Genomic DNA, 18,530 nt, shown 5'->3' with positions numbered 1-18,530 from the left:
ACTCTCTAAGTTTACAAGCATATTTGTAATTAAGTCAGAGAAAGAGAAAAAATATGACCTTGGAGAAACAAAACAATAGTGAATTACGCAGACATTTAGGAAGTTTACTTAAACCATCTGTGCACAGGGTAATATATCAAGACAGACCATATCATGCAAGATTCCTTATCTCAGAAGATATAACTGAAATAAGCAGTATCAGCACTTCTGGTCTCTGCCTGTTTTTCTAGTCAAATAGGCCAGAAGCCGACTAAATTTACTCCTACAAGAGCAATGAAAATGGTGAGGGGCTGGGGCACATGACTTACGTAGACAGGCTGAGGGAACTAGGCTTATTTAGTCTGGAGAAGAGAAAATTGAGAGGGGATTTAATAGGAACCTTTAAGTACCTGAAGGGTGATTGCAAAGAGGATGGAAATAGATTGTTCTCACTGGTGGCAGATGACAGAACAGGGAACAGTGGTCTCAAGTTGCACCAGTGAACTTTAGGTTAGCTATTAGGAAAAACTTTCTCACTGGGATGGTAGTAAAACACTGGAATGGGTTATTGAGAGAGACTGTGGAATCTCCATCCTTGAAGGTTTTTAAGACCTAGCTAGACAAAGCCTTGGCTGGGATGATCTAGTTGGGGGTGGTCCTGCTTTGAGCATCAGATTGGACTAGATGACCTCCTGAAGTCCCTTCCAACCCTGATTCATTAACCACAATAGATATTTACCTGTCATTCTTTCAGTTTATAATATACTCTACTAGTGGATTTTAAAAGGCATCCTTGATATAATTTTACTTTGCTTTTTTTAAGTCCTTCACAAGAGATCATTAAGAGAATAGTCATGGAGCAAAATATTATTGTAATAGTGAGGGATAATTAGACTTGAGCAAACATGAAGTCTTATGCATGCAGTTGTGGAGAATGTGTTGTTCTTCATATCTGGCCCAGATGCAAGCTAGAAACGTTCCCTGGTGTTATTCAGTGCAAATAGCGAGGGTGAGATTAGGGTGTAGCTGCAGGGTATCTTGATTCAGGTTCCAAGCCTGAAGCCTACTGAAACCAATGGGAGCCTATCTGTTGGCTTTGGTGGGTTCAGATTAGTACATTCTCAATCTGTAATCTTCAGAAAACCTTAGTTATAACTCCTGACTGCAGCGACCTGCAGGTGCACTGTGGGAGAGCAGCAGGGAAAACACCACATGTGTCTCCAAAGGGAACCACACTCTCCTTCTTCTCTCTCTCTCTCTCTCTCTCTTCTGGATTGTGCCATCAGGACTTTCAGACTACAGCCTGGGTTTTCCTGACCTAATTTACAGCCAAACCCCCAACTGCTGTCTCAACATTTGCCTCCTGCAGGATGCCCACTTGTGAAACTGCTTCATTAACCAGCCTCGAGAAATGACTTCCCCACCTGGAAACAGTGGTAGGAAATGGGGAAGGCACAAATCAAGATTTTCTGTCAACTATCTATGCAACAGACAATCCAAGACCATGGCTACAGCATGCAAGAACTTGAGGAAGATATTGTGGAGCTTGAAGCTGCCCTGAGGGATGCTGATAATCACCACTGGCTGTATGAGAGCCTCAAACTCCAGGAAAAGTGCTGAAGAGAACTGGTACAGGGTTGTTGGTTGTAGCCAGGTTGGTTTAAGGACATAGGCAGGCAGGTGATAGAGGGTTTGACCCAGGGTGCAAGGCAGCACCAGACTGACTAGCACCATGTATGAAAGGGACCTGGGGGTAATAATAGACCACAGTAGAATATAAGCTGGCAATGCGATGCTGTAGCCAGTAGGGAAAATAATACTCTGCCATGCATCAATCGATGCTTCTCCAGCAAAACCAAGGAGGTGATTCTTCCGCTCTACTCAGCACTGGTGAGATGGCAACTGGAGTACTGCAACCAGTTCTGAGCACCACACTTTAACAAGAACACGGACAAGCCTGAGAGAGTCCAAAAAAGAGCGACCCATATGATCAGAGTTTTACATGGCAAGCCATACAAGGAAAGGCCGAGGGATCTGGGACTCTTCAGCCTGAAGAAAAGAAGGCTGAGAGGAGACCTGGTAACAGCATACCGCTACACTAGGGGATTTCATCAAGGGCTTGGTCAGCATCTGTTCACCAGGGCAACTGAGGGGAAAACTAGGAGTAATGGCCACAAACCCCTGGAAGACTTATTCAGGCTCAACATTAGGAAAAACTTCTTCACAGTCAGGGTGTCCAGACTCTGGAATAAGCTCCCTCCAGAAGTGGTACAATCACCTACCCTGGAAATGTTCAAGAGGAGACTGAACAGTCACCTTGTTGGGGTCACCTGGCCCCCAGTTATATTTCCTGCTTGGTGCAGGGGGATGGACCAGATGATCTTCCAAGGTCCCTTCTGGCCTTACAATCTATGAATCTATGAAACTCAGACCTGCTTCCAAGAACTCACAGAGCCTGATGCCCTGACCCAGTTCTTTTTCAACCTAGAGTAAAAGTGCACAGAATAAGAAATCATTGGTAACTTTACAATCCTGTCAGGCCAGGTGCTCACAGATCCTACCAAGATCTGAAAGCATGCTGTTAGCTTCTACAAGGAGCTGTTTTGAGTTGAATCTATCAGCCCAGGGACCATTAAAGATCTACATGAGGGTCTTCCCAAACTCTCTGTCTGAGGCTAATAAGTTCAGAGCTATTCTAGGCAAAACAGACTGCTGCTATCTGAGGACCTTGCCATGGGAAGGTGCCAGGCCTTGATCGATTACTCGTTGAATTCTCCAAGACCTTTTTGCCTTTCCTCAACCCAGACCTCCTGCCTGTCTTCCTTCAAAGATCCTTTGTGTGAGCTTCAAAAATCTTTCTGGTCAGCTGCCGTCAAGGAGTTCTCACACTGCTGCCCAAGAAATGGGATCTTGGTAACATTAAGAACTGGCAACTGGTACTGCTTCTGTGTACAGGTTACAAAATCCTAACCAAAGCCCTGGCAAACCATCTCAAAATGATCTGTCGCAGGCCCCCAATTAAGGTGAGAGCACATGCTGGTGATGTGATTGTTTTTATGAGCAGTGAGGGTAACATCCAGTCCCTGATTAAGTGAAGCAAGCCTATGAGAATGCCTCCTCAGCTTCAGTTTATGGTCTGTAAGGTCGGAGAGATCATCCAGTCTGGCCTCCCATGGGGATTACACTTCCCCCTACTGCTCTTATTGTGGGTTCAATTACTTGTGCTTGCCTAATACATATCTTCCAGAAAAGCATCGGTTTTGGTAGGAAGATACTAAGCAATGAAGAATTCATCACAGCCCTTGTTTGCTGCTTCCAATGGTTAACCACTCTCAGTCTTCACTACCTGAACCTTGTTGCTAAATACATTGGATCAAACTATAGCTTTCATCCTCAGGCCCCTTCTGACCTCCTAAGCTACAAAGCAGTAGAAGTCAGGATCACCTAGGGAAAAACCTCTGCCGCCTTAATCCATCACCTGAGTAGTCTCCAGAATCGTGAGTGCATGGATGGTGTGACTCAGTGCACAAAGAGGGAAATGACTGCAAGCTTTGGCTGGGCTGGCAAGCATCAAGACATCAGTCCTGCAAGCTGTGTTCCACTGTGACATCATCAGGGCCTTGGCGAGGGCCTTAAGCCATTGGGCAGTGGGACATTGCCATCACAAAGGCTTTGACATGACAGATGTTGGCTCCTCTTCACCTCCCCCTACCTGCTTTATTTCTGCTTTCATCTGCCCTGAGAGGAGCAGTGCTGGTGTAATAGGAATTTTCCTTTTCATTCTTTGTCACTATGACCACATATGAACTCATGGATTATGAAGAGCAAGGCGATAATCCGATGGAGATAGAAGAGCAAGGTGATGAGCCAATGGAGATAGAAGAGCAAGGAGATGATATGATAGACGTGCAGGAGCAGGGGTATGTGGTAGTGACAAGGAGGAACAGGGAGACAAGGCAATATAGAAACAGCAGCATGGGTCTGAAGTGATGGAGAGATAGGAGCACAAGGATGAGGCAATGGAGACCAATTAGAACAGGGTTGGGCAACCTGTGGTATGGGTCCCAAAATGGCAGAGGCAGCCTTTGTTTGTGGCAGACTTCTGTCTCTTGTATCTGGGCTTGTTGATACAGCCCAAAACCGCATTTGCTTTCTGTGCAGCTGCATCATATTGCATCAGCTGACTCGTATTGACTCTGTGATTGTCATGAAGGTAGAGAGCTGGCAATGGCACGAACTGAACACCAGCAAGAACTAAGCAAGGAAAAAAGGGAGCTGTGCTTCTGGAGTAGCTGCTTGATGCAGCTAAAGCATCCCCAGCGAGAGAGTGAGGGGGAGAGAGACGCAGATGACAACAAGGACAGAGGTGTGGCGTGCAAAAATGAGAAAAGAGCCAATTCGAAAGGCAGAGGCAAAGAGGAGTTGGGGATCAGCTGGCTGAAAAAGATGGGAGATTGTGATGAGCTGGGAGGGAAGGAATAAAGAATCATTGCTGGGAACAAGATCTTGGAGTCAGAGTGACATTAGAGAACCAAGGATCAGTCGAGAAGACGTGGCAGAGTACAACAGTTCCAAGTAAATTTTTATTAAATTATTTGATTATAAGGATGGGTCAGACTAGAGCACTATTGTAAAGAAGAAACATAAAAATACAACAAGCCTGGCACTGTTTAAAGGATTTAAAGGGGAAGGCACCCTGTTTTGTGACTCTTGTTTTAGAAGAAAAGAAAAAAACAGAAAACAGGCAAAACCTCAAGCCCAAAAGACAGAATCATGTCTATGTTTATACTGCTTGAGTTTGTTTTGATGTTTTAAAGAGTATAAAGGACATGATACTTACCTCCACTGGGGAAAGAGTTAATCAGCGGTTTGGAAAACAGACTTCTATCATTTCTTCCAACTCAGGAGGTGCTGTATAAAAATTAGATAGATACCTAATAAAAGAACCTTTTCATAAAGAGCATACTGTGAGTTTTCATTTTTCTGGCCAACAAAAAAAAATGTTTTATGAGAAAGTTCAAAACCTCAATAGAATAGATAAGTAGTTCATTGCCCGTAGTGTTTAAGTTACATTCTCCTGGAATAATCCTTTAACAACAAGATGTGGTAGGCAAGTCTTGGGGTCACCACTGAAAAGAAAGAAACGAAGAATGATTGGGTAATGTAAGACCTAACCTATGTGGCTGTGATGTATATACGCCAGCAGACTAGATAGAACACATCTACCATGATTCCCATATCATTCTTCACAGAGCTGCTATCCAGCCATGTCTCACCTGTTTTGTTATGTTTTTTATTCTTCTGCCCAAGGGGCAGCACCTTGCCTTTGTCAGCATTGATCTTCATCCTGTTTATTCTAACCTAGCTTTTCAGGCTACCAGAATCCTTCTGCACTGTGCCCCTGTCCTCCATTGTGTTTTCACTCCCTCCCAGCTTCATGTCTTCCTGATATTTTCTCAGGAAGCAATCAATTCTAGTGTCCAAGTCCAGAATAAACATGTTGAGCCACTCCAGGCCCCTGCAGGAGTCCTGCCATTCTCACAGGGATACATTTATAATTACCCCTTGCTTTCAGCTATTTAGATAGTGATTCTCCACCTGGTAGTATTTATCTAGCCTACTTTTCTCCAACTTGTTTATTTTTCTCTTCATTACAGCCAACAGTGCAAAGTGTAAATTATGTTCAGATCAAAGGAAGTGCATGACTGTCACAGTGGGGAGAACTTCGGCGAGAGCAGCCAGAACGGCAAGGCCCCGAGAGGCAGTCCCACCAGTAGTTGGGGGTCAGGCATATGTATGGCAGGGACCTGTGTAGCTGAAAACTTACCTGCAGCAGAACCACAACTGCCACAGCTGCCAGGTTCTAGAATACATTGTAATATTGCTAGCAACCCACTAATAATTAAAGTCACCACAATGGGGTGCAAAGCCTTATTAGGGATATTAGTTGTAGTCTGAGACCATCCAAGGAGGCTTTCCCACCAGCGATGTTGTATGACTTATGTCTACACTAATAAACTGGTAACAGTTTTGCTTATATGCTGTACAGTGTTTTTTGCTGAATTTTGAACCTCTTGAACCTTTTGATATAAATAGATGGTGGATTAATTATTGTGTAGCTCATCTGTACACACTAAGAAAACCCAAAGTGAAAGACTGTTGACTAAACATTTGTCTACTGAAATTAAAGTCACATCCTGAAATTTCAGCACCATTACAAAAACAGAACTGTCTTCTAAAGATACATTTTGTGAGTTAACTAACACAACATCACACATGGTTTGAAAACATACACATCCCTCCCCTATATCAATGACCTTATTTTGGTTAGAATAATCTTGACACATAGAATACTGATATTCCACTTGATCAATACTCAGACAAACATCTTTATAATACAAAACATAGTTTTGGGCATGTATAAGCTTGTTGATTAACTCTTTCACATAGCTACAAGTTGATTTCTTTCCAGCAGTCTTGTACTTCAGCTGCCCATTGGGACAATATTATAGGCATGAGAACTGTTTTATTAATGATAACACCTAGAGGTATTATTGGGCTAGCTCCTAGGAATTGCTGTAGCTGATAGTCAAGAATGGTGAGGCTCAGTGTGTGCGTAGTGATATTGAGTGCTGATGTAATCAGTTTGGCCCAGGAGTTGGTCACATGTTTCCTTCAGGTATATCTCCCTTCAAGGCTTGTTTGACCACACTCTTGGCAATGACATAATTGCCACAGTTGTGCTTGTGTGCATGTAAGGGCTGTTGAGGTATTTGCTCCTGACTACAAGATAGCCTTCACCAGGGTGGCACTATCTGCAGTAAGAATATTACTTAGACTTTGGTTTAAGTCTTCCATCTGTAGTTGTAAATGACTGACTGTAAAACTGTAAAAGGAGTGCCAATTTTCTGCAGGAGTAATCCTAGGGTACTTATTTTATTTGCCATTATTTCTGAATCAATGGAATTCATCATTCCCATCCCAGTTCCTGCAGCTCCAAGAACTGTCAGCCCATCTTTTCTTTCTTTTTTCTGTGCTAACAAGGACTTCACCTTTTAATCATTTTTCCCAACCCTTTTGTAAGGGCTGTGTAAGATTTAAACACTGGGGTTTTCTTGTTCGATTAACATGGACACAAATTGATTGAGATGCTAATGGTACGGACAATTGGTTGAATTCCCACATCCAGTTATACATCTGTTTTTACTACAGCTGGACCCACTGTCATTTTACTTGCTTCTCCACGCACCTTAACTAGTTGTGTTTTTGTTGTACCACTGGGACCCTAAAATTTCCAAATAACACTGTCAGGGCTGTCTACAAAGAACATCTGCACAAAGCTAGCATTGCTTATGTTGTGAGTAGCAGTATATTGAGCCTGGTGGGTATCAAGTCCCCAAGTACAATTGGAGTGAGAGGAATTGGTAATGATTGTGAAAGAAGCACTGTACTGTCCAACTAGAATCCAGCTGGGGATCACAGACCAATTTAGTTGCCAATAATCAGGATATTCAATCACGGGGAACAGAGAGGGATCAAATTTAAACTGTAAGACGAAGCTATCATTCAGGTTCTTTTGAATGGTCAGCATCCAGGACAAAGTCTTCACTGTGCTTGCTAAAGGGAAATAGGTGGAATAGAATGATTCATTATTTGGACCTCTATATAAATTTGCATAGACTCCTACATCCACACCTGGATAATAGTTAGTAAACATCAACTTAGTATAAGCACAATTGCCAGTACACTGAACCATCATTCCTCAACACTCAGTAGAATTATGCTTGATCAGGTAGTCTGTATATCAGTTCCTTTAATTTGTTTACACCACCAAGGAACTTTAGTCTTAGTTCAGGTAGATGCCAATCCAGAAATTCTGAATGATGCTGTCTGGGAGTTAACTGCATTGCACTGAGTTTCTTTTGGTAATTTCCAACAATAATGGAGTACCACACGACAATGACAGCCTTGCTGATAGAGTGGTAGGCCTGAGTGGAAGTCTCCTCTGCATTCTCCTTTTCAGGTGCCTCCTTGCACCAGAAGTACAAGCACCAGCAGTAGTGTGAAAATCTTGAACCACAGAGTCCACATCTTAATAGTACCTGAAAAACATAACACAAAAGCACGGACCTAATGGACCCAATTAATAATACAGCATAGTCATAATGTTTCTTTTAACTTTTGAAGTATGTGCACCACTGTTGCATTAGGGAGCAGTTTGGCGAATGTGGCCAGAATGGTGAGGCTGTGAGGGGCAGTCCTGCCAGCAGTTGGGGGCTGGGCATATGTGTGGCAGGGACCTATGTAGCTGAATACTTACCTCCAGGATCACTGGTGGTGCAGGCAGCAGAACCACAAATGCTGCAGCCACTCCGATTCATCTGTCTGTGCCAGCTGCAGATTGGTCAGCATGATGGAGCAGATGTCATAGGAGCACACCCTGTACCAGCAGAAAGGGAGAGCCCTGGGAGCCTGGAGGATGGACTGCAGAGCCCGGATGCAGCCAAGCCCCAACAGGGATGAAATGAGTAGGGCCGAAGCCTGCTCACTAGCTTTGAGGCTCAGAGAAGTTTCGAGCCTCAGAGAAGTTTCGAGCCCTAGGGGCCCTAATTCCGCAGGAGAGCAAGAGCAGCTTGATGCAGAAAAGCCCCAGAGAGCCCCAAAGGAAGGCAAGTCAGAAGTGGCAATCCCTCACAGTCAAGAGTGATCACTGCCACAAGTCAAGTAAAGGGTTGTAAATGAGTCCTTCACTGATGGTTAAGAAGGTCAGTCCTATAGCCACAGACTCTCTGGCAAATGCTACAGGTGGTAGTTAAAGAAAGAGTCAGAACATGGATTTCTTGGTCTTGTTTCCTTTCCTTTCATTTCTGCCATTTTTCTGCCTCCAGGGTGAGATGGTTTTCCTCAAAGTAAGATGTACCTTCTCTCTCAAAGTGTCACCATGTAGCCCTGCCTCTGGCTAGTTTTTCCCAATCTGTGATGTCAATGCCACACTTTTTAATGTTTACCTTGACAGTGTCCTTGAAGCATATCCTCTACCCCTGCATGTCCTTGTCCTTGTCTGAGTTGGGAGTATAGCAGTTGTTTTGGTAAAAGTACATCAGGCATGCACACATGGTGCCCTGTCTGCAGCAGCTGATGTTGAATAATCCACACTTCCATACCGGTGGTGTTGGCGTCAATGAGGACACTGGCATTTGTGTGACGATCCTTTCATTTTATGGTAAAGATCTTCTGGAGGTAGTTCTGGTGATGGCATTCCAAGCTCTTCAGGTGGTCCCTGTAGGTCACCCAAGCTTCACAGTCATAGAAAAGAGTTGGGATTACCACAGCTTTATATAGTAGGAGTTTTATTCAAGTTCTGATGTCATGATCATTGGACACACAACGATACTGTCTTCTGAAGGCAGAGCTGGCACATCAGTTCCTATACTGGATCTCTTCATTGATGTTGGCCTTCTTTGAGAGATGGCTGCCAAGATATGCAAAGTGTTCAACGTCCTCCAGCTCTTCTCTATCAATAAGAATCTTTGTGGGGGAAGTTGATTGGCCCAAAGCAGGCTGGTGAAACACCTTTGTTTTTCTGATGTTAAGGGTCAGTTCCCAGCACTAGTATGCTTGAGAGAGGCAGTTAAGGGCTGTTTGTAGGTCCTCCTCCGTATGTGCAGTGACAGCACAATCATCAGCATACTGAAGTTCCACAATTGAGGCTGAAGTAACTTTGGTTTTGGTACAGAGGAGGGGGAGATTGAAAAGGTTCCTTCCAGCCTGTACTCTGCCATGTGGCAGATGGTCATGGATATGCATCTTGATGACTGCAAGAAAGATGGAAAACAGAACTGGTGTGATCGTGCAGCCCTACTTGATGCCAGTTCAAATGGCAAAGGGCTCCAGAGAGCAGCCACCATATAGGATGGAGGCAGTCATGAAGGAGTCTTAGAATGGTGGCCCTGGGCTGCTAAATTTTGATAAGATCTTCCATAGAGCTTCACAGTTAACAGAGTTGAAGGCTGTAGTCAAATCAATAAAGGCAATATACAGTTCCTGGTGTTGTTCTCTGCCTTTATCCTGTATCTGCCAGATCACAAAAATCATGTCTGTAGAGCCTCTCTATGGACTGAAGCCATATTGAGACTTGAGAAGGATTTCCTTGGAAAGGGGGAGTAGTCAGCTCAGTAGAATTTGAGGGAAACCGTATGATATTCAGAAAGCAGCAGACACAGGTGATAATCACAGAATATATGAAAGCATCAAATAAGCAGGAGTGGCAGGTTTGTGGGGGGGGGTACATGAGGGCAGCGGTGCCCCCCTGTGGGTCGCACAGGTGCCACCTGGCCGGCTGAACGCGGGGTGGGGGGGGCTTGCACATAGTGGCTGCCGCTGCCATCCACTACCCTGCACTGCTGCCACTCCAGGTCTGGCCTTGTGGTCCCTGCCCAGGCCCCCCCCGGTGTCTAGCCATGCACCTCCTCCCTCCTCTCCCCCCGCTCCATGTCCGGCTGCCAGGGGTACATTGATTTTAAAAGGTTGAAAAGCCCTGCCGTTAGACAAAAACAAGAGGAGAGAAGTGACTGTGACAACTATAAACATATCTCCCTGTGGAACATCGGTGGAAAAGTTATCACTCACATTATCCTCTGTAGCCTGCCATCTCTAGGTGAAAGAATCTGTCTTGAAAGTCAAAGCAGTTTTCACTCAGGATGCTCCAACAGTGACAGTGATATTTTTGGCCAAGCAGCTGCAAGAGAAGCATAGAGAAAAATTAATACCATTATACATAGCCTTCACTGATCTAACAAAGACTTTTGATACGACCAACAAACCTAGGCGTTTTTACTGTTCTGAAGATGTTGAGTTTCTCCCACCAAACCTGAACATCATTTGCTCATTACATCAAGGTATGAAGGCACTGACTTTCTAAAAAATTTACATTCAGCACAGCTCTGCAGACTGACCCTTGGTTCCACCTGCTGTTACACTGCACCTTCAGTTACATTCACATTACATTTCTCCAGTTCCACTGTGCGCTCCTCTATGTAGGCAGACCAGGTTCCGCGTACATGCCGCTCTCTCTTTCCCTTATTCCAGCCCCAAGCTTCCCCCCACACCCTTGCAGTTCTGAGCCTTCTGTTTAAATTTTAACCAGCTAGCTGGGACTGGCCTACATAATATAGGACTGTCCCAGCCAAACCAGGACATATTGCACCCTATTCATGCTTAGCCCCTGGGAGGGCCACATACCTTTGCACATTCACCACTTGCTCTTAGTATTGACATAGTAAAGTTTTTAAAAAATCAAAAGTCCCTCTTTCCCTCTCTCTTCTGGAGCAAAGCATAAGGGGTTAAAAATATAGATTTTCCTTGATTCAGGTTGGCTGCATTACCTTTGGTATGTGTTTTCAGGCCAAATGCTATCCTTTGTTGCATATGCAAGGCTTCTGTGGCAGATGGGGGCACTCCATGTACTTGTATCTAGCCATAGAATTTTGCCCTTTCCGTTACCTTTTGTATGAGGGTAGGTTCTTGCCTGCTGAAGTCAGTGGCTTTATCATAGCAGCCTGGGCTGATCTAGAATTTTGAAAAGTGGGGTGCAGATAGCGTGGCACAACCTTACTGATTTTTTTCTCTAGTTAAAGAGAAACGAAAAGCTTTACTAATATGCTAGGGACAAGTGCTATATTATTCAGTTCAAGATGAAAGCAATCACAAATATAACTATTGGAATGTGCACTAATTTGCTAGTTCATATTTCAAGTTTAAAAGAACACAACAAACTAGGCAAAAGATAATCAATGAAATTGAAAGATATCGCATCATTAGTCTTGTAGTCATTATAGTTAATTATATGTCTCTTATTCAGATTCATAAAACAAAGTCTAGCCTTCTTGATTGTCTTGACTGTGTCTCCGATACTTCACTGGGTGCGTCGACACAATACACTGACTGCACAGTACCCCAATACACTGACTGCACAGTACCGCAATACTACTGTGCAGTACAATCATGTGGCAAAAACTGTGACATGATGCTACTATGCAGTTGTGTCACAAAAAAAGGTGCTTGCTGGTGCTACTGAGCAGTAACTTGGATTACTGTGCATTTATTTAGTACTTGTTTATACAAGTACTAAATAAATGCGCAGTAACAATTCCTCAATAGAGTCTCGTATAGACATGCCCACTGTCAGTCATATCTACACCTAAGTTAATATTACTTTACCTAAATTAAGTTTTTTATGTAAAACTAAAAATATTCTGTAGAGCTGTGAAATAGGAGAGGGACATTTCCAGGAATGGCTAACAGAAAGCAAAATTGCAAAAGAAAGGATAATTTGAGAAGTGAAACATCAAGACCATTAGAAAAGATTATTAACACCTGTGGAGTGCAGAGAGATTAACTTGAATCAGGGAGATGACCCTGAGCCAGTTGACTCTCTTAGCTCTACCTGAATAGAAATGCAGCTGCCCTTCCCAGTAGATGGTATTAAAGTTTGTGTGAAGCAGGAATTAAAGGGTAGTGGAGACTCTGGCCTTAATGTGAATTTGAGAATGAGGAGATTTTTTTGTAGTGAAATGCCTAACTAATACAACCACTTGTTTTTAAGTCCTAAATCGTCATAGCACAGGCAAAATATTAAAATAAGAACAGACCATACCATCCTTTGAAATTCATGCAGTTGCATGCCTTTGCAGTATTATGCTGTCATTGTTAACATCAGTGGGAGGAAATATATGAAGAGAGCAGATGATACCAAAGGGAAATATTTGCAAGAATCCCACAGGAGAAATCAAGCTACCAAAATGTATAGATATGTGTTTGTGTGGTGGGGTGAGGGGTATGTGCGATGCATGGAAGTTCTCATTTCTCTTCATTTCTTGTAGCTCACTGTTTAAACACAAGATTGGCCCCAGGAGACATTAATCATTCATCATTATCATGCCCATGGCAGCTGATTAGTCGTGAAATTTATTTTCCTGATTATATTAAAAGAAGATGGTTTATTCTCAAGTTACCTCTAAACAAAACCACATACCAAGTGTTTTTATTTTTTTCTTCCCCATTCTTTATACAAACAATCCTTCCCATTTAGGGGGATACCTTTCCCTTTTTTTCTTTGAATTTTACTGTAGATTGTGACTAACAAGTAAGAATGTGGAACTGCTGGAGCTACTCTACAAGGGATTAACAAATAGCTAAATTTGACATTATTAGATTTACATTTTTTTTATTCTTTTTTTTTAAGATAAATAACAAAAAGAGCCAAATTCTCAGAAGAAAATAGTTCTCTAGAAAATATGACTGTATTTTTAATAGCAGGTTAAAATAGCTGAGAATGAATGACAGTAAATGTATCCACTGTGAGGTATGCAGGCAGTAGCAGATACAGGGACAAGTCAGGATGGGTACAGTCACTCCATTTTGATTGTACATCACATATACAGTGAGTTTTGAGCTAGCTGCTAGGAGCCATCACAGGCTGCTGCCAGAGCTCTCCAAGAGCAGTGAGTTCTGAGCTCACCAGCCAGTCATGGAGTAATAGAAAAGTAGGACTGGAAGGACCTTTCAAGGTCATCTTGTCCATCCCGCTTCCTGAGGCAGAATCATCTCTATCAAAACCATCCCATACAAATCCTTGTCTAACCTATTTCTAAAACTGCATAATCAACCCTGTCACCCAAGTGCAAGGCATAGCACCCTAACTCAGCACAGGTAAAGCAGGGGGACAACAGCTGCGGGGATTATTAACATATGCTAGAGATCCAAAGAAGAGTGCCATGCCACCCGCTACAAAGTACAACAAAAGAGGAAAGTGAAAAAACTCTGACATGGGCAGCAACAAGATGGGGAATAAATGCCTTCCTGGCCTTCTGCAGCAACCAGCAAAGCCCAGAAGCACGGGACATGTCCATAGCCTAGCACTGGCTTAGCTACTCATAGATCACCCCTGATCAATGCTTATTCAACCTGTCTTGCACACCTCCAATAATAGAGATTGTACAATTTCCCTAGACAGTCTGTCTCACTGCCTGTCATTTGCCCTTTCCCTCCCTCTTTGTCCCTGGTGAATTCAGCAGCACAGAAAAGGAAGGGACAAGTGATGGTGGCAAAGCTCAACCCCTAAGCTGCAGACTGACATTAGAAAGCTGGAGTACAGGACAGACCCTGCACCAAGGACTCATAGATGACACAGCCAAAGAGGGGTGCAGCTGTGCCGCTGCAACCCTTTCTGGATTATCCCCTGTATCTAAATAAAGAGCTCATTTAGTTAACAGTCCATTCTTACCTAAACAGAACTTCTTTGACTTGCCAGCCTGACTGTATTTGTACTTCTCACATTTTGATGACTTTATTGTGGGCACTAGTATTTTGTGTCCTTCTAATGCTCTGCTTGATGTTCTCTTTGATTTTTGCAGCGTACCTTCTGGATTGGAAGGTATGAAGGAACAGGAAATCTGCAACACAATTATAGCCAGAATGCTGGAAAACTGTCATACTTTGTTTGAACTGGAGCCCACAAAGCAAGATGCGCAACAACATCCATGTGAGGAGCTAGCGAGAATTATTTTGGTGAAAGTGAGTACCTGCAGTGTTTTTCTTTTCTGATTTGGATCAAGAGCTGTGGAGTAGGTGACACTGTGTAGGGCCCTGTCCAGACATTTTCTCCAATTGGATAGAAGGCAAAAATGCTAGTCTCATACATTTCTCTGGTATTCATTTATGTACAGTTGTGATGCTACCACCATTTTATACTAACAAGTCTATCCTTTTAAAAGGCTGATTTCAGCTTCAAGATGTTGATGGCTTTAGGAGTGTATTCTGTTTGCATTTATTCTTTATAAAGTTAACCCTAATGGTTAACTTTATGATTTAAAAAAGGAAACCTATTTGATCTTTTCTTTTAATTAAAACAGGAGAAAGTGGGGGTTGGGAAGGGAAATGACTGAGGTAGATAGTCAAAACAAGCACTTTTCTTGGCCAGGCCCCACAACAGCAAGAGACATACAAGCTGGTTCTTCACTATGAACCAGTGGTGAAGGATATATGCCCAGTCAGGAAAGACACTTTCTGGAGCTGTTAATTTTTAGAGCACGCAAGAGGTAAGGCTATTCATGATTGTGCACTGAATAGCACACAAACAATGGCTAAACAACTAAGCGTAATTAAATAATGGGGACCCCACTGTACTTTAAGTTGTGTCTCTTGGTGGGAGAGGAAAGGTATGAAAATTGTATGCAGTGACTATTTTAGAAAGGGGCATTTAGGGAGATAGTAAAAAAGTCCCATCATGAATCATAGACTAGAACAGCTGCTTCTGCAAAAAGGTCGGAACACAGACAGTCATCTGTGCAGAATACTGATGGCAATGGTGGGATTGCAAAGCCACTACCAGCACTCTGTCCAGTGCTTCTGTCGATGACTTATTCCTGGTGAATTTTAGGCAACAAAAACAATATTGAATTTGGAGACCTGAAGTGACACAGTGAGACCCAGCTGGGTTCCTCTGTCATAGCAAAGCACATAGCAAAATCATCAGTGAATAATTAAAGAGATTTCCTACTCTTAGAAAAGTTCCACTAGATGCTTTCTACATGGCCCTCATTCAAGACAAGTTAAAGGCTTTTGCCTTAGTCATCATTCTTCTCTATGCACACAAAGTCCTTGGACAGCAGGGAAGGGAACTGCCGATGACTCAGTCGCCATCTCGTCCCTGACGTCTGATACTGCAGTCTCAAAGCTCATCGGAGAACACCTGTGTCCTCCAGGCAGAGGAAATGATCTATATACTGTTTGGAAACCAGGAGTCTAGAATGTTCCTTGACATCATAAATCAACTGTTAGTAATCTGATAGGTGTCCAGGCCACTAGATGCCGCCAAGGAGAATTAAGCAAGAGTCATCGCAAACTGTCAATTATTTGTTAGTCTCTCTGGTTGGAGAAAAATGGGCCGAGGTGTTTGCTCACCCAGGGGAAAAAGTGGGCCCTCTGCCTGAACCACTTTAGAATCCCCAATGGTAAGCACCTTTGAGAATTAAAGTGCTGGTTCAAAGAGCTCGGGCATTAAAGTCATGGTAACTTGGTAATCCATGTGTCTAGAGAGCCATTTATTTTGAACATGTTCCAGGGGTATAAGAGATGACTGGCGTTACTTGGATAGATGCATTGGACTGCGAGCAAGATAGAGAATGTGAGAGTCCTCTTGCATTACCCTGTTAGCTGGCAAGTCACAGGCTACCCAGATAGTACAAGTGGTGCCAAAACTGGAGGTCTAATCCTGTCATCAGGTGTTGGTGACACCTGCATATTTTGACAGTAGTATGTTGAAGGTCTGTGGACAATGTTTGGCTTTGTTCCCAGATATCTAACAACAGAGGCGTAGCTAGATTTTCCAAGATGTAGGGCAGTGTCTGGAAGTAGGAGCCATAACACATGAGTTGTGTCCTCTGGAGGGTGGGGGCCCTCACCATGGAAGCACGCTGGGGTGGAGAACAGGATGTCCTATGCCCCTCAAGTAAATGGTGACCTCCTGCCCAAGCAGTAAGGAGTGTGCCAAAGAACCATTTCACATTGTGCCTCCTGCCATTTCTGGAAGTTACCCTCTTTGTGTCATGACAGGGATCCCTGAACACTCTGCCTTTCATTGTGAATTTGAGATGGTGCAATGGTAGTGGGAAAGGAATGGGAATGAATGAGTTCAGTAGGAGAGGGAGAAAAAGTGACTTATGTTTGAGATTACTGATGCACAAACTTCTGTAGACAGTAGCTGCCGGCTGCTCCCAGTCTTGAAAAAACAATTACTCTACAGATGTATTGACTTGCCCAGCCCAGCAAATAACTAGTGGTCTGCATGCAAACACTATTCTTAGTGAAAGTTAATTCCCACCTATGACCAGCTAGATTTACTAACTACAGTAATTGTACTATGTGTACAAGTGAAAAGCATGGGGCAAATACTGCTCTTATTTTAGATGCTCCTCCAACCCCATTGATCCTCAGCTGTATTGCAGACAGCTAAGAATTTGTTGTATGGGCAGCAGTTGAAAAGGCAGAGCTGTCCCTCACTGAACCCAATTATGTCTTCCATGGCACCAGTCTCATTGGCCTTCCTCTGCCACTTAGTGTGAGGAATAGCAGTAGTTGCTGCCACAGGCTCCTGACAGCATCACTCACTTACTATTTGGACCTGGGCTATTTCCATCATTCTCTTCCCCTCCCCGATAGCCTCTGCTTTCATTTGTTGCATTGCCCTTGGTTGCTTTTCCACTTCGATTCTTCTTACCTCCTGCTACTCCCCATATGTTGTGCCCATTTCTTTCCTCATCTTCTTCACTTTTCCCTTTTCCTTCTATACTCAAATAGTCCCTTCCCACCATTCTTTCCCTTTCCTTTAACCTCAGCTTGTCCTTCTGCCTCTTTCAAACTACTAGTATTTTTCTTTATATGAGATAATAGCGGGGGGTAGGGGACCACCACTGTGCCAAGGCTACTTCTCAACCTGATCCCTGTGCCTCTATCATCTTTGGCCTGTATTTTTGACTCATTGGATTGTCTACTCTTAAGGGCAGAAACTAGGTCTTAGTCTCTGAGTTTATCAGGTATCCAGGGTAATTCTGATTCAACAAATACATCCTCTGAGATGTGTATTCTGACCCTAGGCATCATTAGGACACTATTCTGTGGGAAGCACTTTGAATACCTTCACTTTGAAGTGCTGTTGTAACTCCTACTTAGAGAGTCCCTGGTATGGGAGCTGAAGCACTTATAGGAGGAATATGTTTCATTTTAAAAATGTATGAAAGTGAAACCCAGGCTGGGCAGAACACCAGCACAAAAATCACCCTGATTCAGAGTTATGTGGAAGGTCCTTGAAACCTGTTGTCTCTATATGATTCTGTGATCAGCATCTGATGTTACGAACACCTAACTGACATTTATTCAAGTGCTCTGGGAGTGGTGGGGGCACTTTAATAAGAGCAGCTCTGAGAGCTTCTCTAATTAAAGTGCCTGGAATGTCATGTGTATCAGCATCCCCATGCTGAAAAATGGTGGCTGGGGCACTTTAACTAAAGCCCTTTGAGCAAGCTTTAGTTTAAGCAACCCCACTGCCATTTTTCAGTGTGGGGACTCTGATACACATGACATTGGAGTCTGCTGGAGTGCAGTAATTACCATGCTAGTCTGCTCCAACCCACAATAATTACAGTGCCCCAGCCCACCCATAAGCAGAAGCCTTCCTGGGTATATGCATGACTGTAAGCGTGCATACGTGTAACACACCTGCTTCCCCCTCTACTTTCCAGTCATTCCTGAGTGCAGTCCAGCTATGTGGCTGCCTGTTGTTCTTGCAGCCTGCATATATAACGATCTGCTTTTGTGGAGCAGATATCAGGCTTATTCCAGTGGTGGCAAAACATGATACAAGGGGATTATGGCTTTGGCCATTCCATTTTGGAAACATAGCATCCTCCATTGAGCCCTGTTATGACTGTCACTTTCTTGAGCTCCCATGGTACCTGATGTGTGGATATCTTACTTCCCACATACCATGCTAT

The 18,530-nt window shown here is 43.4% G+C and overlaps 1 protein-coding gene across 4 annotated transcripts in view; it reads left to right on the top strand.

Annotated features, from left to right (window-relative positions):
• The window catches only part of FAM13A (family with sequence similarity 13 member A), a 267,752-nt gene that overhangs the window by 65,308 nt on the left and 183,914 nt on the right, over positions 1-18,530 (top strand). For all 4 annotated transcript variants that reach the window (XM_090037061.1, XM_090037060.1, XM_090037059.1 and 1 more), the window contains exon 5: positions 14,394-14,553. In XM_090037061.1, the coding sequence (XP_089893187.1) occupies positions 14,394-14,553 (160 nt within the window). The remainder of the gene's footprint in view (positions 1-14,393; positions 14,554-18,530) is intronic.

The sequence above is a fragment of the Crocodylus siamensis genome, chromosome 2 (assembly GCF_052110815.1).
Source record: "Crocodylus siamensis isolate JL-2025a chromosome 2, ASM5211081v1, whole genome shotgun sequence".
In the NCBI taxonomy this organism is placed as follows: domain Eukaryota; kingdom Metazoa; phylum Chordata; order Crocodylia; family Crocodylidae; genus Crocodylus; species Crocodylus siamensis.
Note: the sequence above shows the minus strand (reverse complement) of the source record. Positions and strands in the feature narration are given on the sequence as shown.